We start from the raw sequence: 24,647 nt of genomic DNA, 5'->3' as shown, positions 1-24,647 counted from the left end.
CCTTGATCATCCAGACCACACTGCCTCAGTGTAGCTGTGAGGCTGCTGTGGCTGACAGTGCCAAATGCTTTACTGCAACCAAGATAAACCACAGGCACTGCACTGCCATCATCTATCCACCTTGTGATGTCCTCATCAAAGGCTATCAGGTTGGATATTCCTGCTCCAGCTGTCACCTCATCCCTCTGCCCTGATGACCCCCTTGTCTATGGAGCCTCTGGGACAGGGTTGGGCTGGCTTAGAGATCCACAGCCCCAGGGATGTATTCCAGTGCTGACCCTGAGCTTCTCTGCTCCCTCTTTGCACTCCCCAGCAGCATGGACTCAAACCAGCTGCCCCCAGTGTCAGCTGATGTGGTCAATAGACACCCTCAAAGCAGAAGATGTTTTTCCCTCCTGCCTTCAGCACTGGCCCCTGTGGCTCATCCTGAGGACCCTGCCAAGCACAAGGGTGACTCCCTTCATGGAGGTCTCCAGCATGGCCTATCCCCAGGGCACTCCAGCATGCTCTGATGTGATCTGATTCACTGGCTTCTGGCACCCATGGGAGGGTTTTTGAGACAGCTTTCCCAACAACCTCTATGGAGCATGCAGGCTTGTAAACCTCCTCTCTGTGGTGGGGGTGCTTCTCTCAGTTCCCAGCTTCCTATTGAGGAGGCTGGGAGATGCTCCTCTAGTGAGCTGTGACACAGGTGAGCAGATCAGAGCATACACTTACAGAATTGTTAGGATTGGAAGGGACCTCAAGGATCACCCAGTTCCAACCCCCCTGCTATGGGCAGGGACACCTCACACTAGGTCAGAGTTGCTCAGGGCATGCTCAGATGCATCCCAGCTTCCACTGCGTGTGCTGCTGGGGTTTGGCTGCATGGGCACATGAAAAGGTCAGTAGGAATTTGGCAGGCACATAACAGGCAAAGCAAAATAAAACCCAGGGATTGCACGAAACATAACATTATGGAAGGAAAAATCATCTGAGCTGAACAGTCTGGAGGAAAATGGCATAGCTGGAATGCTTGCTGCTGGGGTTGGAAAGGTGCATCAGGGCTCAGGCAGACACAAAGAAAGCTGCCAAGGCAAAGGCACTTCCAGTGAGCCACACAGACACTGTAAAAGTAAAGACTCCAGCAGTGCCTCTCCCTGCTGCAGAGCTCTCTGAACTGTGTTTGCACTCGGAGCGTATGGCACCGGCAGGGAAGGGTCTGCGTGAGCCTGGGACAGACCTCCCCCTTCCACCCCCCCTCTGCCTTTTGTCTGTCTGCCGGATGGCTTTGGTGAGCTCGGAGCTTGGCTGCTGAAACAGCTTTGGTGTAGTGGTCCCTGGAGATGGAGGTGATTTGTTCCGCACATTTGCAGGATGATTTCAAGGGCTGACACTGAAATCCTGGTGACGCAGAGCAGTGGGGACCGGTGGCAGCCAGCCTGGAGCACTCCGCAGGGGCTACAAGGGAAGAGCTCCTCCCCGTGAGGCTGAGGGGCCCTGGAGTCACTGCGCTGACTGCTGCAGCTGAGCTTTGGAAGCCCCGGGCCTTTACCCTGCCTGCCCGTGGCTGCTGTCCCCTCTTTCTTTCCTGCCGGGGCCACGGTTCAAGGTCTGGCAAGGTGCATGCTGTAAGGGAGCCGGGCAGAAAGGTCTCCCAGCCGATGCACCTCCCCTCCCGCCATCCCACCACTCGCACTCAGCTGGGTGATAGTTCGGTAGGGAGAGCTGGCAGAGGGGGAGGGACAAGAGGAGGAGACAGAGGAACCTTTGCCTTAACTCTTGGTGTGTCTTTTTGGCACTGGGTGGATTCCCGGCCTGGACTCCAGTGGGACAGGACAGGCTTGCCTAGGGCAGAGCTGTGCTGAGCTGAGGTGAGTTGAGTGCTTGCCTGTGGAGCAGGCCTGGCTGGATGTGTGTCATGCTGGGAGTGCCACTGTCTTTCCTGGGACCTCCCACAGCCAGCTGCTGCTTGCTAGGTGCCTGCCATGCTTTGGGGAGTGGGCCAGCAAATCTACATGGGGCAAAGCTTCCTTAAGCAATGGAAGAGAGGGAGTTGGAAGCTGGGGAGCAATAATTAGCTTGAATCAACCCAGGGAAGAGGTTTTTTCTTTCTATATGGTTCTTACAGGAGAAGAGGAGCAGTGCCTCAGCAGTGCTGGGATGCTGCAGAGCAGAGGGATGCCTGAAGTGTAATTGTACTGAAGGTTGCAGTAGCAGACAGAGAAAGAAAAGGACTCAGCAGAAAGATTGAGAAGAGAGATGAGAGTGGGCCAGGCAAAGATGAAGGGCAGTGATGGTGAGGTCACAACAGGTACAGGAGGGAAGAGGCCAGGAGCTGAGTTAGACTGTGGGCACTTCAGCTCCTGCAAACACAAGACAGTGACTCCCTCTCCTCCTGTGCTGTCTTCTTGAGGTGCTGGCACATTGACTTGGAGGTTGTGGCTCTAAAAGATGTGCTTGGGAGTGTGCTCCTTGTTCTTCTTGCCTTAGGGGCTTCACCAAATTTGCTGCCCTGGAGGGGTGAGTCAGGGAGAGAGCATGGCTTGTGCAGGAGAAAACTCTGGGGAGCTGCTAAGTGTTTCTGTGACCAAACCCTGGCAGAATGTGTGGGGGTTTCATAACACCTGACCTGCTTCTGCTTAAATCAACAGTGCTTTTAAAGTAATCACCACTAGTCAGGACTTTCATCCAAAGCCACTGGAAATGCCATTGCCCCAGTTTTTCCACCATGGCAGCCGCTGATAGGAGAGGCTGAACCTTGGACCTGACCCCTGCAGCTTTGCAGTAGCCCCAGTGTTGTTGGAGTTGTGGGGGCAGATGTGCCAGGGGATGTGCCAGGCTAAGGAGCCCTGCATTGTATCTCTACCTGCCCATGCTCCTGCAGGAAAGGTTTGGTGCCCCAGGCTGGAGGGCAGCTGCCTTGCCCCTGGGAGGGTGCAGGTATTGTTGCAGTCCCAGCACACTGCAAGGTGGCATCACAGCAGGGCTGCTAGCAAGGGGGTATGGAGCTGCCAGAGTCAGTGTGTGTGCACATCTGCTTCTCATGGCTTCATTTGAGAAACTCTGCCCTGTGCACTGCCTGGAGATGGCTCAGCCTGCCCAAGTTAGCCAGGTGGCTGCCCAGAATGTCTGGGCTGAACTCACTGCAAGGACAGTCATGGTGTGGAGGCACTGCTTGGCTGCTGTGTGATGGCTCTGCAGGCATTTGTGCTGAGGCACTGGGCTCTGCCAGATAAGCTCTTGGCTCCTCTTTTCCTCTGTGCTGGCTGGCATGAGGTAATGCATCTTGCCACAATCCCACTTGCCTTTCACAAGAGTTTTGCTTCAGTTCTCTTCACTCATGCTCCCCTGTTTCTCATCGTGCTGATTACAGGTGCCCCCAGGCTGTGCTTTTGGGAGGTTAGACAGGGTGTGCTTGCCTGCAGGAGTTCAGTGAAAAGTGCCCAGAGCAGTGTGATGCCAAATCCACTGCACTGCTCTCCTGCCCCTGAGCCACAGACTTCTGCAGACACTGGCTGCCAGTGGTGCTGCCTTCTTTGCCCTCTTGCCCCAAGCAGCAGCCCCAGGGAAATAACTGCATGGCTCAGATTTTAGGCGCTGCAGAGGTTAGGATTTTTGTGAATTCACCTGCAGAGGGTAGCTGCTTTGCTGTCCAACCTTCCCTAACCCCTTGACCTCCAGCCTCAGGCTGCCCTGGGTCAGCAGTGGGCAGCCAAGCTGCAGTGCTGGGGGCTGTCAGCCTCTCTCCTTTCATCTGTCCTGCCCTGACTGCTGGGTATGTCTTGCTCCACGAATTTGCTGCCATGGTGAGGTAGCAGCCCTGTAAGCACCTCCTGTGGATTCTGTGCTGCCCCTGTGGGCACTTCTGGGCTGCCCCCCAAGTCATTGCCCCACCGTGCCCATTTGCAGAGTGGGTCCTGGAGCAGCATGGGCTTAAGCCACTGTGCCATTCACCTGCTCTGCTCCTGCAGCCAGCCACGAGAGCCATGCTGTCCCCACTGGGGCTGTACATGAGGGCCTCTGAGAAAACCTGAGACAGCTGTGCACTCTGGCCAGGCACCTCTGGCCCCTGGGGGGTGGCTGTAGGGCTCCTCTGAGGCTGTGTCTGGACACCTGTCACTGCTGTGCCCTGGAAAGCAGATGGGTCCTGATGTGGCTGCGTGCAGGTGGGCCTCCTGCTACCAATGGACACAGCCAGAAGAGTGGAAGTCTGGAAGAGTATCTGGCTTGGTGCACAGGCAAAGACTGCATTCTGATCATATCTATAGCCCGTTTGTGGACTTGATCAGTTAGTCTTCATTTTTTTCTAGGCTGAAGTAGGAAACCACCTCTGTGTGTCTGTAGAGCAAAGCAGGGATGGTGAGTCACAGACACCAAGACTGAGCTGGTGCTGAGAACTGCTGCACTACTTTTACCAAGGGATTTCCCACTGATCACCAGGAAAGTCCAGCCACTGTTGGGTACTTGGGACATTCCCCTGCCCTGGCAGCAGAGTAGAGGGCATGAGCCCCTCGGTCCCCTGCTGAGCTGGAAGTGTGTGCTCTGAAGGATGACTTTCTCTAGGCCTTGCTGCTCACATCACAGATGCAGCTCCATTAATGCACGCACCCTTGGTTCTGATCTCACTCTTGCCAGTGTTAGTAAGCAGCAAGCTCACTGACTGCAGAAGCATTGCTCTTACGTTGCATTGGAGAAATTGTGGGCAGGGGCTGATCCTCATGAAAGACTCCTGTGCCCCATGAACCTTGCTGAACAGATGCTTTGAGAATGCCCTGCAGCCCACACAACCTGGAAGTTAATTAGAAGGTGTAAAGAAGCCAACGAGCTTCAACGAGAGGCATTTAACTGTCGGTTCCTGGCCCAGACCTGATCAGTTTTTCTCTGCTGCACCTTTCCTTGCCTTTCTTCTTCGTGCAGCTGGAGAGAGCTGTTCTCCAGCAGCATTTGGGTTTGGAAGCAGCCATGGATGAGACAACCATCCTTGTTCATGTAGCTGCTCTTAGCCTGACTGGAGGGCACTTCCTTCTGCTGCTGCTGTTTTCCTGTCCACCTTGCAGATGTGACTACCCCAGCAGCAGCCCCCCACGCACTGCTCTTAGCAGGTTTGCTCCTTAAGCTGTGTCTTGGCACTGCTGTTCCTCACTGAGCCCTGATTTTCTGTCTCTGTTCAATCACCCCCACCTCCTGGCACTGAAATGCAAGGAAGGATTTCAGCTGCCAGCTAGCTGCTGGCTCACATTATGCAACCAGAGAATTTTCTGGGTCCTCCTGCTTCTCCTTTTGCAAGGCAGCCCAGCCTGCTTGCTTTCTGATTCATCTCTCCCCACCTTAAATTGCAGCAGTTTATGGTGTGCTTGGCTGCTGCTTGTTTAAAGATGAAACCAAGAAATACTAATGCAATGCAGCTGCCTGCAGCATCACCTGCAGTGCTGCCTTCTGCAGCTCAGGCAGCCCCTACTAGTGTCCAAGGGCTACAAAGCTGTGCTTCCTCTGAGAAGTCTTACCCACTGCTTCTTAATGACATCTCTGGTCACCTTTTGCTCTGTTTCACTGCTCACACTCGAGAGTGTCCTCCCCTCGTCTGTGTTCAGATAAAACAGCAGAAAAGGTCAAATGGAGGATGGTAACTTCCCAGCAGTAGGAGCTCTTGAGTGATGGCAGTTGGGAACAGGCAGTAAAGTTTAAGGGAAGACAAGCTTTAGGCGGACCTCTAATGGCTTCATCTTCTGGTGCCAAAACCCCAGGCGGCTTCTCTCTCGTCTCTCTCTTGTTCTGTCTCACCTGAGCAGCCCTGAATAAGGCCTTTTTGCCCTGGGAGAAGCTGAGGATACCACCGCGTTCTGCTTTCAAAGGACACTTCCATTCTCTGCTTTTTCTGGTTCCTGCCACACCCCTTGAGCTGCAGTTTATGCTCCAATAAAGCCAACAAATGCTCTGCTCCTGCCCCCTGCACGGTGCACTTGGCACATTCGACTCAGCCAGTGAGCGTCTACAGCACTTCAGAGGTGTCTCTGTCTTTCCTTGCCTTTTGTGCCCACTGAAAGGATCCCATGGTGGTAGAACTTGAGCCCAGGGGGAGACAGGGCTGTGTCATTCAAATTCTGAAGAAGGGAACTTGGGAACTTGTTGGTGTGGTCTCTGTTTGTGTCTGCCTTTCTGCTGCCTGCTCTCTTTCCAGGAAGGGGGTAGACTACAGGTGTATCCTTATTCCCTCAGCAATAAATTTGATGGGGAAAAATGTGGCTGCCTCCATGCACCAAGTCCAGTACCACTTCATACAGATCTGGCTGTTGCACTGGACACAGAGGAAGCCTCCTCCTCTCTGTGGGAAGATGATATACTGGGGGTGATGTCTGCAGAGGCTACTCCAGGCCTGGAGAAAGCACCTCCTCAAAGTGCTGAGCTTTGAAAATACAGCAGGGCACCTCTAGTAGAGCCTTGTGAGGCCAGAGGCAGCTGAGGAGGGAAGGTGGTGGTGGTGGCTGAGCAGGTCCAGGAGAGAGGTAGACTGTGGACTGTGTCAAACAGCATCTTAACAGTTGGAAAAACTTTATGGTAGAGGTTAAAAAAAGGCTGGGAACAAAGGATTGGGAAGAGTTTCCTCCAAACTTTGAAGGTACAGCAATAAAAATGCATCAGACAGTGAGGGGCAATGTCTTCTCTCTGCACTCGTGTGTTAAGGAGAGGGACTTCCACTGGGAGAAGAAAATATCTGCCTGCTGGGGAGAATTTAACAGTGGGTGGCTGTGGCTGCTGTGGGAGAGCCAAATTGTTCCTGACTGGAAAAAAGAAGTTGAGACTCCATCTGGCCTGAGAACATACAGGGCAAAGGCACAGCAGGATCAGCTGTTCAGGAGTGTTGTGAATAGGCTTTCCACCAGGAATAGCAAGCAAAGCAAGCAGGGGTGTGCTGGGGATGTGCAGTGCTGTGCATCACTTTGGCTGCAAAGGGAGAAGCTGAAGCTTGTGTCATAAAGGGCCCCAGCTTTGGGCACCCATTTAACCTACCACCCATTCCCAGTGGAAAAGGTTTGATTCCATGGCCAGGGTGCTTCCTGCCTTTTCAAAACAGGAAAACAAAGCCACGAGTGCCTCATCTTGCCTGCTGGTCTGTGCTCATCACAGCCCTGTTCTCCACTGCAACATCCCAGCTTCTCTCCCTCCTGTTGGCCTGGTCAGCAGTCAGTGGACAGGTGCAGAGCCAAAGCCCTGGTCCAGGTGTGCCTGAGGCAGAGGCTGGTGCCAGGGTTCAGGCTGGCACTCAGGGCATTCTCTTCCTAGGGTTAGGTGATGGGATGGTGATCTTCCCCTGCCACCATGTGTGAGAGTGACACAAACACATGTAAAACAGAAAGATAGTGGAGATAAGGTGGCTTTTGGAGCCACCTTGCACTAAAAGAATGCAAACAAAGAGTTAGCCAAGTCCTCTCAGCTTCTCAGGATACCCTCAGTAAGCCCAGACCTGAGCATCATTGTACTTGATGATGTGCCCTGGACTGCAGCTAATTGGAGTGTGCCAAGAGCTGTGACAGACCAAACAAGTTTCATTAGGTATTGTGCTACCTGCTCTCTTACATTTGACAGTGTGAGCAGCTCTGCTCCTCCTCTCAAAGCTGAGGAGGCTGTGCTGCAGCATCTGAACCAACTGATGAGCAAGCTGGCAGTGGAGAAAGGAGCCTTGCCTGGGCTTCAGAACCTGAAGAAAGAGTGGCAGGAGGACCTGATCACCCTAGTTTACATCCCTTTGGTCCATCAGGGCCAGCAGTCCTGGCCCTGTCCAGCTTCCTGTGCACTCCCAGCCCACTTGCTGGCAGCGTGGGGTGAGAAGCAGAGGATGCCCAGACTGAGCACTGCACCCCTCTGTTAGCAGCACTGTTTTCAGCACAAACCTCAGACAGCCCCATAGCAGCTACCATGAAGTAAATTAACTCTCTCCCACCCAAAACCCGCACACACACAAAGGCAGAAGGGGATTGTTGTTGCCCTGGGCATTTAGAGAACAAGTTCTGCACCATGAGGATAGTGAAACACTGGAACAGGTTGCCCAGGGAGGTGGTTGGGGCCCCATCCCTGGAGATAATCAAGGTGAGGCTCAACAGGGCTCTGGGCAACCTGATCTAGTTGGGGATGTCCCTGCTGACTGCTGAGGGTTGGATTGGATTACCTTTGGAGGTCCTTTCCAACCCAGACCATTCTATGATTCTGTGGTTATTACACTATGAAATCTGCTTTCCTTTATTTATTTGGATGAGGGAAGCAACATACCCTGTGCCTAGAACCTGCTTGCTTTGGGATGAACATTCAGTGGAAGCTGTCTGTCTTTGCCCCAGGGGTGGCTATCCAGAGGGACAACATTTAGGAAATAATTTCCTTTGCACTGGGCTGCTTATAGAATCAAATGAGACATGGAAATAATGACACTGTCTTGTGTGAAATGCAAGCATGGCCAAACCAGCTCCTGCTCCTGCTTCCCCTTTGCCTCAGTGAAAACTACACCAAAATGAGTGCCATGGTGTCTCTGGGCTGCTGGGCCAGTCAGATGCTAGGACTACACTTGCTTTTGTTCTCAAGTAGCTCAGACTCCCTGGTAGTTCCTTCTCCCGATGAGGTGGCTCATGCCCAGGTAGCTATGACTAGAGAGATTTGGCACGAGGAGGGAATAGTTTGCCATCATGGTCCTGGTGCAGATTGATGGATAGGTTTGGTGATCCTGTCAGATAGAGGATGTTAAGGGTGAAGAGGTCCTTTCTCACCAATGACTTGCTGACTGGGAGAGGCCCCTGCCTCCAGAGCTGTACCTGGCAAAGAGCAAGCTGAAGGGGTGCAGAGATATGGGGGCACTGGAAGAGTCAAGTAGCATGGGTGGCTCACATTGCTGTTCCTGCTGCTCCCTGGAGACTGGGATGGCCCCTTGGGCCATGGAAGGATTAACAGATATGCAGTTTAAAAAGCTATCAAACTACCAGCACAACAAACCTGTAAGTTCATGTGAAGGAACAAAGCCCTGATTGCTTAGCACTTATCTGGGGGGAAAGGAAGCAGGGATGCTGCTGCTTTGGAGAGGCATTTCCAGTGTGGGTTCTTAATCCTACCACGAGGAAGTGTGTTCCTTGCTGATGCCAATCACCCACTCAAAGGCCAGTGTCCATGCAGTAGTGCCACTGGTGAGATGCAGCTTGAGTCAGGGCTTCCTCGACACGGTTTGTCAGCTACCACCAGCAGTTGTGTTAGGTCTGTGCTTTCTGGCTGGGCTCTCCTGTACATCCTGCCTTCCTTCAAACAAGCTTTGGAGTAGATGTTTAGCTAAGTCAAAGGCAGCATTTCTTTTTATGTTTTAGTTTCTTCTCATAATTGAATGCCTGTAAACAATATCAAAGTGTCAAAAAGCAGATTGAGTCTGGTTCCTGTTAGTTTTGTCTGGATTGAGACTAGCCAGCCAATTATAGTACTTTGGCTAAGGTAGACAATTATATCTTCTAACAACTTTGTTTAGTTAAGATGATGCTAAATATAATTTAATACAGACCAGAGAATGTCTTCCTTGTACCACCCCAAGGGCCCGGTCGCATTCAAAGTGCTTCCCCCAAAGGCAGCTTTGCTTTGTGTTTCCTAGGCTGGGATTTGTTCCTGCTAACCTTTCCCCTGCAGTAACTGAGGTTGTCTAATATCAGTGCTTCCTTGCCCAGACCTGAAACACCTCCTGAGTGTGAGGTCCCTTTGCTTTGTTTCCTGGCTTTCTGTTCTTTCCAGGACTGGGCAGAGGTGGAGGGTTGGTGCTTGTGCCAGCTAGGTCACTGCAGGCAGCCTGGGTCAGAGGAGCCTGTGAGTGGGTCTTGCTGAGCCTGCAGGCTGCTTGGCAGTACTGCATGGTGCCCAGGGGAGCAAAGGCAGTGCTCCTGGCAGTGCCTGCAGTGCTAGGCCAGCCATTCTTGTTCAGACTATTGACCTGTGTCATTTCTATCCTGCCTTCTGAAAGCACTCCAGGAAGGACAGCTGTGAACAGAGCACACGAGAAAGGGAATCTCCTGCCTCTGTGCCTCGCTTCGGCTTCAGGTCCTGTGCTCTTCCTCTGAGCTGCTCTTGCCAAAGTTCCAGTCAGGTTTACAGCAGCAGTACAGATGCTTCAGTCAGGGTGCAGAGGGGCAGATGGAGGTGCACTAAGGCTGGTGGTCTGGGAAGGATGAGGAAGGAGGCTATGGAGGAAAGGGCAAAGTAGTCCACTGAAGGGGTGGTGCAGGTGCGCCCATCTCACCAGACCAGGGAACTTTGCTCTGCCCCTTCAGTAAACACTTTCTGACTCACAGACATAACCTAGGGAAAATGCTTCATACTGATGCTAAAGAAGCCATTTTCCAGAGGATGAGGGAGTCTCATGGTGATACTCATGTGGTTGTGACTAGTCCCCTCCCTCCTCCTTCCACCTGTGTGCCCTGCAGCAGCTCCCTGCCTCTAAGACTCTCTTTTTCCTCCATCCCACAGAGCCATGACAAGAGCTGTGGCTAAGGAAGGAGAGCCCAATGGGACCACTGCAGCTCCTGAAGAGATAAAAAAGGAGGAAATGGAAGAGAGAGGCCAGTGGAGTAGCAAAATGGAGTTTGTGCTGTCTGTGGCTGGGGAGATCATTGGTCTGGGTAACGTGTGGAGGTTCCCATATCTCTGCTACAAGAATGGTGGTGGTAAGTTCACAGCATGGATGAGTTTTCCTAGATCTGTAGGCAGGAGAAGTGCTTGAGCCTGTTTCTCCTGCACCTCATGTGCTCCCATATGCACTCTCTTATTCTCTCCTCCTGTCAAAACCAAGAGGCATTAAAACTGAGGGGTGAATATGGATGCCCAGCAGGTATTGTTTCTTAAAACAGCTCTCCCAGCTTTGGATGCTGGATTGACCTTTAGGAACTTTTTAAGGCTCTCCTTAAGGCCATGCTGAGAAACAGGTGGTCTTCCAAAACCATCAAATGCTCTGTGTGGTCAGAAAGCCATCAGCACCTTCCTTCCATGTAATTCCCTTTCCCCCACTCTCTGTGTTACTCTCAGGCCCTTGTCATGGAGGAGGAAAGGCTCTGATGCTGCTGCCAAGCCTGATACTCCCTGAATCAACATTGCTGTCTCTGGCCCAGGAACAGTTCTCTCAGTGGTCAACCTGCTGCTAGGGAATCCCATTCCCAGGAGAAATCCCCTTCCCTTTTATTTTTTGTGTGACTCTCCTTTTCCAATGGCATTGCAATAAGACTGTTAGATGGTTAAAAATCAGATTTTTCTCATAGCCATAAAAAGGGAATAATTGACCACTACTAAAGTGAAGCAAAATCTAACTTAATAAAAGAAAGGGAGGACCATTGAATTACCTGTCAGGTACAGCCATGACTTCACTTTTGTGCTTGTATTCCAGTAACACATTCAAATAATGCTCTGAAACTCACGTCTGTGTCATGAGCCCTCCCTCCCCCCACTTTAACCTTTCTTTCTCTGCAGCCCATGCCCCAAAGGTCTTTCTTTCCCCATGTGCTGTGAGTTTTCACTAATGTATGACTGATCCCCTGTAGTGCAGGCCAGGACTGCCAGGTTCCTGCCTGCTGTGCTGTCACTGGAGTTTATCTAAATCAAAAGGAGTTAACACAATGTCTCCTCTGAACCAAATGGTGGTTGGATAAAAGGGTGATTAAAGAAAATGGAATTGATTTTTTCTTGAGCCTTAGGATGGCTTTTTGCAGATCCTTCAGTCTCTTTCTCTGAGGCTTTGCTGTGGATACTGGAGCCACCAGAAGCAAGTCAGAGCAGGGTGGGTTAGTTACCACTGGTGGTGCATCTGACTGAACAGTCCATCCTGCAGCCATGCTGTGAGAGAGGAGCCATGGTTGGCATGGGGAAGTCCTGCCTCAGCTCAGATGGTATCTTGGCATAGCTTATGCCTATGGTACCTGCTTCAGTAGTCCTTGCAATCTGCATGCTAACTAATGGAAGTGACAAGGCTGCTTTTGTTCAGTTTAGATATCTAGTCAAGATAGCTAGTCTCTCTTTTTTCTTTTCTTCTTCTGTAATTAAACTTCTCTGAAATATTTAAGTCTGTGATTCAGAGGCCAACAAAGCTAGACTTGGGAAGATTGGGATAGGAGAGTCCTTTCCTCAGCTCACACACTGCCTTTGCAGCATATGCTGCTGCTCTGGAAAGTACCTTTCTTGCTCTAGGGAAGCAGATGGCTGACAAACTCCAATGGGACAAGGCACAAACTTGTTCAATTATCTCAAAGATATTCTCCCCCTTGGAAGAGTTTTTGAAATTGCAAAACCCCAACATTTTCTACCTATAAATGCTTCACACCAGTTCCCCCTCTGCCCTCTGAACTGGAGAGTGCTGTCCCATCACCTTTCTTCACCTTTGGATGTACTAAGATGGTTATAAAGCTGCAAAGACAGAGATAAACCCAATTGTGTTAACTTGTATGGCAACCAAGTGTAAACTTCCCTGTGGTTGCACTTTAATGTTTGAGCCAATTGCTCACCCCCATGCATTTGTTATGGACTCACAAGGAAAGAGTCAGCTTGTGGAGGCTCCCACAGGGCTGAGTCTTCTCCAGTGGAACAGCAAACTGGAGAGGAGATCACATCTGGAGTTTCAGCTGGTGACTGCTGTGAGAAGGCTGAGAAGTGTAAGAGAGCCCTCATTAATGAGAGACCAAAATGGATCAAGCTCCAGGACAAACGGTGCCAAAGGAGAGAGTCTGGGACCTGCTGCAAGTCTATCTGTATGCAGGAAAATGAAACTGTCTTGCAGATTTGGCATAGGGATGTCTTGCAGCACTGAAACAGCAGCTGCCTCTAGCTCAGCATATGCAGTTCTTCTTCTCTGCTCTGCAGACCTGGACTGATGCTGTGGACCACCCTCCCTCCCTCTGGCCCCGGGTCCCCTGCAGCTAGGGCCACAGCTGTGTTTGAGGGAACTTTGGATGTTGCTTATTATTGTAGCATTGCTGGCAGGAGAAGAAAGGTCCTAGGGGACAATGTCTGAGAAAGAAAGGCTCTCATCTTGGTGGTAATCAGCAGAGGTGCTCTCCAGGTGGTGGGAGGAACTGGTGACTCAAAGTTTACTGTGTGAGAGGGCCAGACCTAGTTCCAGTGAGGAGGGCAGGCACCTTGGCCTGTTAGGGGAGGAACGGAAGCAGGAAGGCGATGAGAAAGGCTGTGGGCTGACAGAAGGAAGCTCAAGACTAAAACTGAGATTTCAGCAGCAGTTTTGAGCAGGACAGTGAAAATATTGGGTGTTTTCGTTTGGCAGCAGAACCAAAAAGCAGATAAAAGATGTTAAAGAGCTGAGCAGAGCACTGAAGTGTGTGTTTGTATTTTCTGATGCATTGAGTTTGTTGGTTGTTGTTTCTAGGAAAAAAACCCTGCTCTGTCTCCCCTTCCTCTTCCATTTCATCAGTGGTTAACTTGAGTGCTATTTTAGGCTGATTTTTAAGACATTTGTCTGTATTTTAATTAAAAAAAAAAAGAATTTGAAGGGAAGTTAAACTTCTTCATTTTGAAAATGGTGAGATTTTCTGCTGCCTTTCTTCTGTTTCTGTTCTTTTGGTGCAGTTTTCAGGTTTGACATGAAATATGTCACAAGCAAACTGATGTCCTGGCAAATTTGTTACTTACCAAGAAACGTCACTAGCCTCCAGATTTGTGTCCTGTGTGCAAAGTCCAAGTTTTGCTGTGAGTGTTGGGAAAGGCAGAGCAAATGTGGTTCTGCGAAGCAAGGACTTCTTTTGCTTTGCCTGATCCTCCTCAAAGCTAGAGAGCGGTCAGGAGAGTGAAGCAGGGAGAACATCTCCCACACTGCCTGGTTTTATCTCTTTGCCTGTCTGCTCCTTACCTCTAGGTTTTGGCCAAGGTGAAATTCAGAAGTCCTGCAGGAGCACAAGACAGAACACACTTGTGTTGTTTTCTGAGAAATGATGCTCTTGGAAACCTTGGTTTGGTTTGGTTTGGTTTTAGCAGAGGTTGCAGAGTTAATTCAGGAAAATATTTGTGTTTATCCAGCTGATTCCAGCTGTGGCCCCTTTCAAGGGGTGCTGAGGATAAGGTTTTAAAGATGTTTCTGAGGCAATATTTGACCCTCTCTGCAGGAGCCTTCCTCATCCCTTACCTCATCTTCCTCTTCACCTGTGGGATCCCCTTGTTCTTCCTGGAGACGGCGCTGGGGCAGTACACCAGCCAGGGGGGGGTCACTGCCTGGAGGAAGATCTGTCCCCTCTTTGAAGGTCAGTCAAGCTGCAGCAATTACTAGCAGTACTTTCTAACAATTAGCAACTCTGAGCCTTTTTTGGAAATGTTATTCTGCTTTTTCTTTCTCCTTTATTCTCCCTCCCTTCCTTTCTCGCTCTGCCCTCTTATCCCTCCCAGGCATTGCTGTGTGTGCAGGGGCAGTGTACACCTGTAGGTGACTGAAGCTGCCTGGTGCTGGCTGCGAGCTCTGCTGGTCCAGCCAAGCCCTAGTCTTTGCTTTGAGACGTTCAGAGACCAGGAGAGAGAAGAAGCAAGACAGCCAGCAAGCAGAGGAAGAGGATGGTGGAAGTGTCAGTACACAACCCCCTGCGTGTAGCCCAGGAGAAATACTGCATAGTAGAATCACAGAATCATTTAGATTGGAAGAGACCTTTAGATCATTTAATTCAACTGTTAACCAGCAGTGCAAGTCCCCTGCTAAGCCAGGTCCTGCAGCACCACATCTATGTCTCTTAAATACCTCCAGGGGTGGTGACTCAGTCACTTTCCTGGGCAGCCTGTCCCAGTGCTTGACAAGCCTTTTGTTGCATGTTTTCCTAATATCCAATCTAAACTTCCCATGGTGCAACCTAAGGCCATCTCCTCTTGCAAGAGAGAAGAGGACAAGGAAGGCTGACCAGCTCATGACACTTTGCCTGCCCATTGCTGTGCCCAGGCCTGCTGTGGCAACATTTGCAGGCTGGTGTCCTGCAGACTGCCAAGGATCACACTGCAGGCACTATTCTGACAGCCTGGATATAGGCTGAGGTTGCACTTAAGGCACAGGTATAAGAAACAGAACTCCTGGGCCCTGGAGGAGGTTGGTTGATGGCATCAGTATGAATCATAGAATCACTCAGGCTAGAAAAGACCTTTAAGATCATCAAGTCCAACCATAACCCAGCTATCATGACCACTAACCTCTATCCTGAAGCACCATATCTACAGCTTCTTGAACACCTCCAGGGATGGAGACTCTACCACCTCCCTGGCAGCCTATTCCAAAGCCTCACCACTCTCTAAGGAAAGAAATTTTTCATAATGTCCAATCTAAACCTCCCCTGGTGTGGGATTTATCATGACATCATGGTACTCTACTGCTTAAAATCCCAGTTCCTGAAGAGTGTAACTCCCAGATTTCTCCTGTCCAGGGGAGAATTTATTACCCATGCTCTGCAGACAGAGAAACCCATGCTCAGTGAAAGGCCTGCTCTGTTTGCTCAAGCACAGCTGTGCAGTGCCATTTGAAACTCCCTAGAGACATCAGGACCTCCTGCTCTGGAGACTCCTGTGCTCTGCCATGGAGCTTGGAGGTGGACAGCAGTGGCCTCTCAAAGGACACTGACAACCAGTTTTAAACAAATGGAGTGAGCTTTTCTGAGCCAGTTGCCAGTCTGATATCTTGGTGAGCAATGGGCACAAGCAGGACCCAAGACCAGAGCTCAGCTCTTAAGTCTGTATCTGTCCTGGGTTTAAGGCACTGATCTTTAAGACCTATCATCTTAAAACCATAGAGAAGCTTCCCAGGAGGACCAGACAGTCCAGAAGAGACACAGCAGAAAGTGTAATCTTTTGTATTTCATTCCCATAATGCCTGCATTCCTATAAAACTGGCTGCAGAGTCAGTCTCTGCTGCTCTTTCCTCCCTCCTGCCAGCTCTCTGCTGGGAGGCCTTGTCTGGTACCATGGGGGAGTATCTCAGGCCTGTTGGTGGCCTGCAGGGGCCTGACTAATTTGTCCTGTGCAATTTTGGTCTGTTTAGGCCTAATGGAAAAGAAACAATGGGAGGAAAGGAGCAGTGGAGCTTTTGGTTTAGTCTGGTTGGAGGAAGATTTTTTTTTGGGGAGGTTTCACACATCCTGTATTTTTTGGGGATAGGTGTTAAGGATTCCTGTGTTCTGTAGTCTTCTGTCTATTTTTTGAATATAATTCTGTATTTCTCTCCAATTCAACAAGAGTGTTTTATTTTACTTCCTTTGGGGTTTGGACTAGATGATCTCCAGATGATCTTCCAGGCCCTAACATCCTGTGATCCTGTAAAATTCTGTCTGTCTGCTCTTTAAATGCAGACAGTACCTTTGCCCCAGTGCATGATGTCTATCAACTGTGATAACCATTTTTGCCTGAGTCTTTCCAGAAGGAAGAAACTCTCCTGCATTTCTTTTCTTTAAAGGCTAGAGCTAGCTCTTCTGTAGCACACTGCAACACAGTGCCATGGTAGCAGTCAGAGAAATGTTTCCCACCAGTGAAGGGTGTTCTCTCTGTTCTGCTATAGAACTCTCTAGAGATCCCAACAATGTTTCCTATCTGCATGCCATGTTCCAAAATCCTGTATCTTTCCATGAGACAGGCCTTGCCCCATTCTGTAGTGAAGCCTGTGGTTGATGTTGTACCCTTCTTACCACATCATGGGCTCTGTCTTTGTTTGGGGTTGAGCCTACTGCCTTGGGAGCTGATTGGTGTGCCCATCCTCACCTCCTTTTCTTTCCTTCACAGGAATTGGATATGCCTCACAAATCATTGGATACTATCTAAATATCTACTACATCATCATCCTGTCCTGGGCACTCTTCTACCTCTTCAGCTCCTTCACTGCTGTGCTACCATGGGCCAGCTGCAATAACCCCTGGAACTCAGGTACCCCTTCCCTTGGCTGGCTTCTCACTCCTTCCCAATTCCCAGAAGCTAATTAGGTTCTGTAGAACATATTTTTTCATTCAGGAAACAGCCTCTCCTGAGACACAATGTGGTTACGTCCTCTGTCAAAGGTTGCTGTCTCCATGCAGCATGGGCATGTGTCAGGAAGGGTGAGGGGTGTGCCCAGCAGCAGGGCACAGGAAAACTCTTGCACACAGAGATCTTTTGGGCAGTGAGATTTCATGGAGAAATCAGCATTTTCTGGCAAGCAGGAGAGTTAGGTGGGTGGGCTGTGAGAGTTTTCAAGCCAGCCTGGTGTCCTCCTCATGTGGCTGGAGCTTTGCATCAGCTCTGGGACAATTACCTTACAGTTCCTGCCCTGGAGGATTTTGCCAGTACAGGCCTCCTAGTGCAGGAATGAGTAGCAAAAAAGCCTCTCAAGCCACTGTTTCTCTGCTCTCATCACACTCATACAAGCCTCTACACCATCACATTGCCCAGGCCTGCCATGTCCTTGTGCCCACAGTTCACACACCTGTGCCCAGCAGAGGAGACCTGGCTTTGGTTTCATACAAGGCACTGGGGCTGTGCCTGGTAAACCAGGGTAGATGTTAGCTAAACTGATGTCCTTAGCAGGCCTTCTGAACCATGTGGAACAGTTTTGTTTTGCCTTTGGTGGCAGTTCAGTTCCCTCCCTTTTTCTCTAGGGTCAGGTGTTTCATTTCTATGGTGTGTTCAGTTTCTCCACCCCACAGGCAATTCCCTCACAGCCCCCTCTGCCCCTTTATCCCAGCACTGGGAACCACCCTTCCAAAGAGTTGATGTGATTCCTTTCTTTCCCCTACCATGGGGTTCTTTTCAAGGAAAGGCACAGATGTTCTCTTCACACACAGAAGCTTCCCTCCTGTAGCCGAGCTTCCTCAGTTTTCTGGTGGATTGTCTTTTGTCTGCAAAATGCAGGATGTGCCCTTGTGGCCAGGAAGGCCAATGGGGTCCTGGGGTGCATTCAGAGGAGTGTGTCCAGCAGATCCAGGGAGGTTTTCCTCCCCTTCTACTCTGCCCTGGTGAGACCTCACCTGGAATATTGCATCCAGTTCTGGGCTCCCCCATTCAAGAGGGACAAGGATCTGCTGGAGAGAGTCCAAGGGAGGGCTACAAGGATGCTGAAGGGGCTGGAGCACTGCCTGGTGAGGAGAGGCTGAGAGCCCTGGGGCTGTTTAGTCTGGAGAGGAGAAGACTGAGAGGGGATCTGATCAATGTCTATCAATAGCTGAGGGCTGGGGGTCAGGAAGGAAGGGACAGGGACAGCCTCTGCTCACTTGTACCCTGAGATAGTACAAGGGGCAATGGATGGAAACTACAGCACAGGAGGTTCCACCTCAACATGAGGAAGAACTTCTTTATTGTGAGGGTCCCAGAGCACTGGAACAGGCTGCCCAGAGAGGTTGTGGAGTCTCCTTCTCTGGAGCCTTTGAAGCCCTGTCTGGATGTGTTCCTGTATGACCTGTGCTGGATTCTATGGTCCTGCTCTGGCAGGGGAGTTGGACTGGAAGATCTCAAGAGGTCCCTTCCAACCCCTAACATCCTCTTGGCCATGTGGTAGAGCCTCTGTGTTCAGTGGTTTCACAGTCTGTGGCAGGGCTGGAGTTAGCAGAGTGGAACATGAAGGCATCTGTGGTGTGTGAGAACACAGGCATGCACATGCAGGAGGGGGTGGTGCATGGTGTGGGAGTCAGGATTTTCTATCCTGACTACTCACAGTGGCTATCCCCCAATAATCTGCAGCCATCTGGTTTCAGTTTGGCAGAGAGTTGCTCTTTCCTTCCCCTCTCCCCTTCCCAAAGGCCTCTGGCTGCCGGTGGGTTGGGATTCATAGCTGGGGAGAGCCAGACCTGAAAGAAATGCTTAATGAGATGCTCTGCAGTCCAGAATGAAGAGTCTTGCTGCCAGGGTGAGATTAAGGATATGGAGGGGGAAGTAGTGTCCCCAGTGAAAGAGCCTTGGAGACTTTCTCTGGCTCATCAGCTTCCTTTTCTTTTGGTAGATCTCTGTGTGGACATTCTGAATAGCTCCAGCCTGGACAACAGGACCTTGCCTGCGAACGCCACCTCCCCAATGATTGAGTTCTGGGAGTACGTGAGCCCTTTCCCTCTGCTCAGGCTCCTCTCATCCAAGGGCTGCAGCTCTAGGAGCATCTGGGCAGAGGGCTGTGTGTCTCTGTAGGACCAAGTGCCACATGTCAGACCCAGACATAGGGAGCTCAGAGGCATGAGGAACACAGAGCACACTGGAGGCTGCTCACAGTGTGCCTGCCCAAGGTGCTCTGTGCCTACACACCCAGGCACTTCCCCTTTCTGTCACTGAGTGCCTGGGTGAGTGTGGCCACAGAAAGAGCAGCCCAGAGAAGCTGAGGACTTGCTGTGAGCGAGGGATACTTGTCTCAGGTGTTGCAGGTCACTGTTGGCAGGGCAGCATGAAAGGCCAGAGCAGACTGAACAGTCCTTCACAGCCAGGCGGAAAGGGACAAAACTCTCCTTCCCTTTCTTCTGGCCGTGTCTTTCTTGGTGCCCAAGGGAAGTGGTCTATCAGGCTGCTCAGGCTCATCCCTGGAGGGCAGGGAGCTGAGGTGCATACATGAGATGTCAGAGAGGGGCTTGGGGAGCTTTGGGGAGCTCCAGCTTGGGGGCTGGAGGCAATAAAACACCTCTGAGGGAGAGGTCCTGCAGCAGGCCAGGCAGTGTCCCTAGAAGGCTTGTCACTGCAGCCTGGAGAGGTTGAAATGGCTCCTGGGGCCAAATTACCTCTCCGCACTCAACCGAGGAAGTCTCATAAAGAAGAGTGGTGCCAGCAGTACTCAACTGAGGAAGTCTCATAAAGAAGAGTGGTGCCAGCAGTACTTTTGTTGTTTTCTCCAGTTTATGGCTCCCAAAGTGCCTCTGAGAGAGTTGAGTGTCTTTCATCCCCTGCAGCCACTACAGGGCACACAGAAGAGGTTATGGCCCCATGGGAAAAGAAAGAGTCTGCAGAGTGTTGGGTGCCGTTCCCTGCCCTGTTCTTTGCACATGCTGCTGAGCAGCGCTCTGAGCCCTCAGAAACCATTGTCCAGGTGTTCTGCAGCATTTGCAAGGGCAAAGGGACCATGAGGGGACTGCTTTGGAGAAGGTTGTGCAGAGGAATTTTCAATGTGGAGCTGGGTTTCTGGAGACTGTGTGAGCTGATGTACTGAGACCTTATGTGGCCTCACCTTCCTGATGGTGTCTTCAAGGAGTGAGGCTGAAGGAAGGCTATGGCAATAATAAAGGCTATCTATGCTTACATAAAGGGTGTCTGCAGTACATGGGGAGGCCAGAGGAAGAGTTGTGGCCATGGGGTGAAGATGACCTTAGCTGTCTGATTTGAATTGAGTTGTGTCGGCTGGATAGATAGGTGGGGGAGCAGTGGGAAGTAGATTTTGTGTTGCCTGGGTCTGACCTGGAGAGTGGGAGGGCTGAGGCCAGCTAGAGGATGTGGTGGAGCAGCACCAGCAGGAATGACAGGAAGAGGAGCTCTAGGTAGACATGGGGAGATTGGCATGGCTGGCAGCCCGGGGCAAGGCGTGCTGCGGATAAGCTGTGAGGTCTTTGGATGGGGTAAGGTGGGAAAGGTGTGTGGGTGGTCTGGAGTGTTAATGCTTCTCTCCCTGTCCCTGGACACCGGCAGGAAGCGAGTGCTGGGGCTCACCGATGGTATTCACAAACTGGGCGCTGTGCGCTGGGAGCTGGCTCTGTGTCTCCTGCTGGCCTGGATCATCTGCTACTTCTGCATCTGGAAGGGGGTCAAGTCCACAGGCAAAGTAGGAATGGAGATAGTCCTCCTGGTCCATAAGCCTCCTTGTACCCATCTTGCATTTCTTCTCCAATCTCTTTTTCCCTTTCCTTGAAGTGGAGGCAGGACACAGCACAAAGCCAAACCTCGCTGTGGTGGGGCCATAGTGATCCATACGTGGTTGTGGCTGACCCATAGGAGGAGGAACAGAAGAGTTGGTGGGAACTGAGGGGAGCCTTGGGTCACCTTTTCCCTTGCAGATACAGTGGCAGATACTCCCCAAGAACCCTTGGGAATCATCCACTCACCAGTGTGCCATCCTGCTGTGGCTCCTGGTGTTTTTAACAAGATCCTCTGCAGCAGCCAGCTCCCTGACCCTGACGGTGACTGAAACTTGAACAAAAGGGAGAAGCTGGTGCCTGTACCCAGCTCAGTCAACAGATAATGACTCTCACCTGCTTCTTTATCTAGCAAAATGCTTGTGGTGGGAGAGGTGCCTCTGTGCCCTCCTGTGCATTCTCCCTGGCCCTATGGGTTTGGGTTCAGTGGGTCACTCTCTTCCTTTTGCTGGGAAGCTGGAGGCAGTGCTTCCTCCTGATATAGCTCAGATGCACTGGTTATCCTTCTGCAGTGAATCAGTTTGTGATGCCTTGGAGTGGTTGTTAAGGACCTGCTCAGGACCTCCTTCCTTCCTGGAGCTGCTATGAGATGGGGGGTGTGGGTCATTAATGATGGCTGGATCCAGTAGGCATTGATGGAAGATCCCAGTAGCAGAGGGAGGGGAAGTGATTCCTGAAAATCCCTGGTACTGGCAGGTGTTCCCTGCAGCACTGGACACCTGCCCTTCAGTGCCAAACCTCACCTCCTCCCTTAAGAGCACATTGGGCACCTCTTCTAACACAGCAAGACAAGAGCTCACCCTGCTCACTGTATTGCTCCCAGCCTTGGCTGATGCCTCTGACTCTTGCTGCTGCTGCCCTGCTGTCCACCCTTCTCAAGGAGGTGAGCCAGGCTCCACATCTGCAGGGAGAGGGGATGCTTCAAGTTTCAAATCTCTGATCCTCCTTGGTTCCAATACCACAATGCCTTCTTCACAAGAGGCTATCATTCTGATCTTGGCAGACAGGGTCTGAGAGGCTGTTTAATCCATATGGAAGTGTAATTAAGTCATCTCAGGTTTCTTTCAGCTCTCAATCCTCTCCACTAAGTCTCTTCCTGTAAGAGGGACATAGGTCTGTTGAGGATGCCACAAAGATGATCCAGGGGCTGGAACACCTCTGCTATGAGGACAGGCTGAGGGAGCTGGGGTTGTTCAGCCTGGAGGAGAGACGACTCTGGGGGGACCTTAGAGCTGCCTTCCAATAGCTGAAAGGATCCTACAGGAAGGCTGCAGAGGGATTTTTTACAAGAGTGTCCATCAATAGGACAAGGAGAATGGATTTAAGTTGAAGGAGAATATGTTTAGATTGGATCTTAGGAAGAAATTCTTCTTCCTAAGGTAGGAAGGAGGGTGGCAAGGGTGGCAAGGCTCTGGAATGGATTGTCAGAGAGGCTGTGGATGCCTCCTCCCTGGAGATGTTCAAGCTCAGGCTGGATGGGGCCTTGAGTAACCTGGGCTGGCTGAGAGGTGTCCCTGCCATGGCAGGGGGTGAGATTAGATGATCTCTGAGGTCTCTTCCAGCCTAAGCCATTCTATGCTCCTATGATGTTCCTTTGCCCAGGTGGTATGGACACAGTGCAGCAACGCAGGGTGGGATTTTTTGTCCTGAGACATTCCACAGGTCAGGCAGGCCTGTTATCTTCTGCACAGGTAGTCATTTGGGGTTTTAAAGGCAGCTCCTTCCTCCTTTTCCATCCCTGGCTGTATATGAGGCTAAGCAGCAGTGAGGTCCCAGGGTTCCTGAGCAGGTGCATGCTTTGTTCAACAAACAAGAGGCTGTGCTTGACTTTTAGGCTCCTCTGACCTGATAACCCTGCCAGGCCCTTCCAGTATTTACACTGCTGCAGTTTAAAGGGTCCAGACTTAAAGAAACAATGGCAGCCTCAGGAAAATAATTTCAAACAGCCCCACAAAGACTCATTTGCTTTAAAAGCCTTTTCCCTTTTATTCATGTTGCCCACTCTTTTGCTCTTTCCCTGTTTCCTTTCCTTATGCCTTCAGTTGATGCATATAAATGTTTCCCAGAAGTGATTTCTGAGGGTAGATGTTAGCATTCCTGCCAGAGGTATTTGCATTCCTATTCAATGGGGAAAGAACACAATTACCACACACTGTGACTTATTCAACCAGTTACCACTAAGCAGGAAAAATGTCATTTTAGGCCCCTTTCTGTGAATCCATAGGGTAAAGAAGCCTTCACATTACTTGGATGAATATTAATAATGAATAAATGTTAGGAACTTGCAACTTGCTGATGGGTATTTTGCAAATGGGGAAGAACTCTGTCATGTCAGGCAATGGATTAGAGGTATTAATTCTGCTGCAATGTTTGTTTTCGTCACACACCAGGACAAGTGAAGGTTCTGCCAAAAGTGATAGCCTGCATTTTCTTTCAAGGCTTTGGGGTGCCCCTGTTTTTCATCTGTGAGCTCAGAAGCATTGAAGGGATGAGAGAGCTGCATGAGCACTCCTGGAGATGAGACCCTTCAGAGCTCTCTCAAATAGGGGAGCAAAAGTTGCTATTTAATTTGGAAGACTCTTGCTGGGAGTGGAGCCATTTCAATAACTCCTCATTAAAACTCAGTGACAGGGAGAGATCTAGGCTGCTTCTAAAGCTCTAGAAGGAAGAAGAGAACAGCTGGAGATCAGGGAAATTACACTGACTGGAGAGAGAAAATGCAGCAGAGCAGACAGTGGCAGAACATTGGGTGAGGAACAAACTGTAAATGAACTAAATCAGTGGTGAGATGTAACCTTGGCTCATTTACTGCCCACCCCTCTCCTATGCTGACAGCAGCAGCTGCCACCACCAGCAGAGCCCGGGGATGTGTGCTGGGGTTGGGGTCTGTGCATAAAACGAGATTACACCTGCAGTCCCTCCCCTCTCACCCTCCCTCCCTTTGCATTCTGGAACCCACAGGTTGTTTACTTTACTGCCACCTTCCCCTACGTGATGCTGATAATCCTGCTGGTGCGAGGAGTCACGCTGCCCAGCGCCGCTGAGGGAATCATCTTCTACCTGAAGCCAGACATTTCCAGGCTGGCAGACCCCCAGGTGGGTGTGGAGCAGGCAAGCACTGGCTAAAGGAAAATTTCCAGGCCCTTGGATCAAGTGCTGTCTTCTCTGAAAGGAGAGCAGTGGACCCAGGGAGACCTCTTAGAGGAGCTGAGAGGGTCTGGTCCTCTTGCTCAGCCACAGCCTTGGTGCTTGTGAATCTGCAGCATGTGGGTCCCTCAGCTCCTTTCTACTCATGGGCTCAGCAAAACCAGAAGAGAAGAGGTGAGGGGAAATAATCTACTGCTTTTCTTTTTCTTTTTTTCTGGCCTGGTTAGCACTTTGTTTGTTTGGCTCCAGCACAGCCCTCACAGCTAGTGCAAGGCTCCTCTGCTTGCAGACACCAAATGCACACAGGTAATGCAGGCTGTGTCCCAGCTGGGCAGCAGGTTCCCTTCACCTATCCTGTGGACTGCTCCCACCTGCCCAGGTCTGGGGCTGGCCAAAGTCAGTCCCTGCCGCCACTGATTGGAGCTCATGGTACCCCCCAGCCCTAGAGAGCACAATGCTGTGTACCTAGGGAGGACAAACCTTGATTAGGGTGCAGCCAAACCCATGATCTGCAAGGCAGCCCAGCTTGGTAGAAGGTGGGCAGCACCCTTGGGGTTCCATGGGCCAGGCAGCAGGACCCTCCTTGGAGGATCCCCCCAGGGTGTCTGCTCTAGCACTTATATGTAGCAACAGGTTCCTTCCCCTCCTCACATGGGCTCAGCAATGCTGTGCAGACTGCAGCTGCCAGCCCAGAGAGCTATTAATGCAGTA

General features: G+C 50.9%; 1 protein-coding gene across 1 annotated transcript in view; it reads left to right on the top strand.

Annotated features, from left to right (window-relative positions):
• Window positions 1–10,453: 10,453 nt before the first annotated feature.
• LOC128971422 (sodium- and chloride-dependent betaine transporter-like) overlaps window positions 10,454–24,647 on the top strand; it is a 40,252-nt gene continuing 26,058 nt past the window's right edge. The window contains exons 1-6 of the mRNA XM_054386969.1: window positions 10,454–10,658; window positions 14,091–14,225; window positions 16,726–16,866; window positions 18,911–18,998; window positions 20,566–20,698; window positions 23,751–23,885. Coding sequence (XP_054242944.1) covers window positions 10,466–10,658; window positions 14,091–14,225; window positions 16,726–16,866; window positions 18,911–18,998; window positions 20,566–20,698; window positions 23,751–23,885 — 825 coding nt within the window. The 5' untranslated portion in view covers window positions 10,454–10,465. The remainder of the gene's footprint in view (window positions 10,659–14,090; window positions 14,226–16,725; window positions 16,867–18,910; window positions 18,999–20,565; window positions 20,699–23,750; window positions 23,886–24,647) is intronic.

This window comes from Indicator indicator, chromosome 14 (genome assembly GCF_027791375.1).
Source record: "Indicator indicator isolate 239-I01 chromosome 14, UM_Iind_1.1, whole genome shotgun sequence".
NCBI lineage: Eukaryota > Metazoa > Chordata > Aves > Piciformes > Indicatoridae > Indicator > Indicator indicator.
The sequence above is the reverse complement of the archived record's forward strand: the minus strand, read 5'-3'. Positions and strand labels throughout refer to the sequence as shown.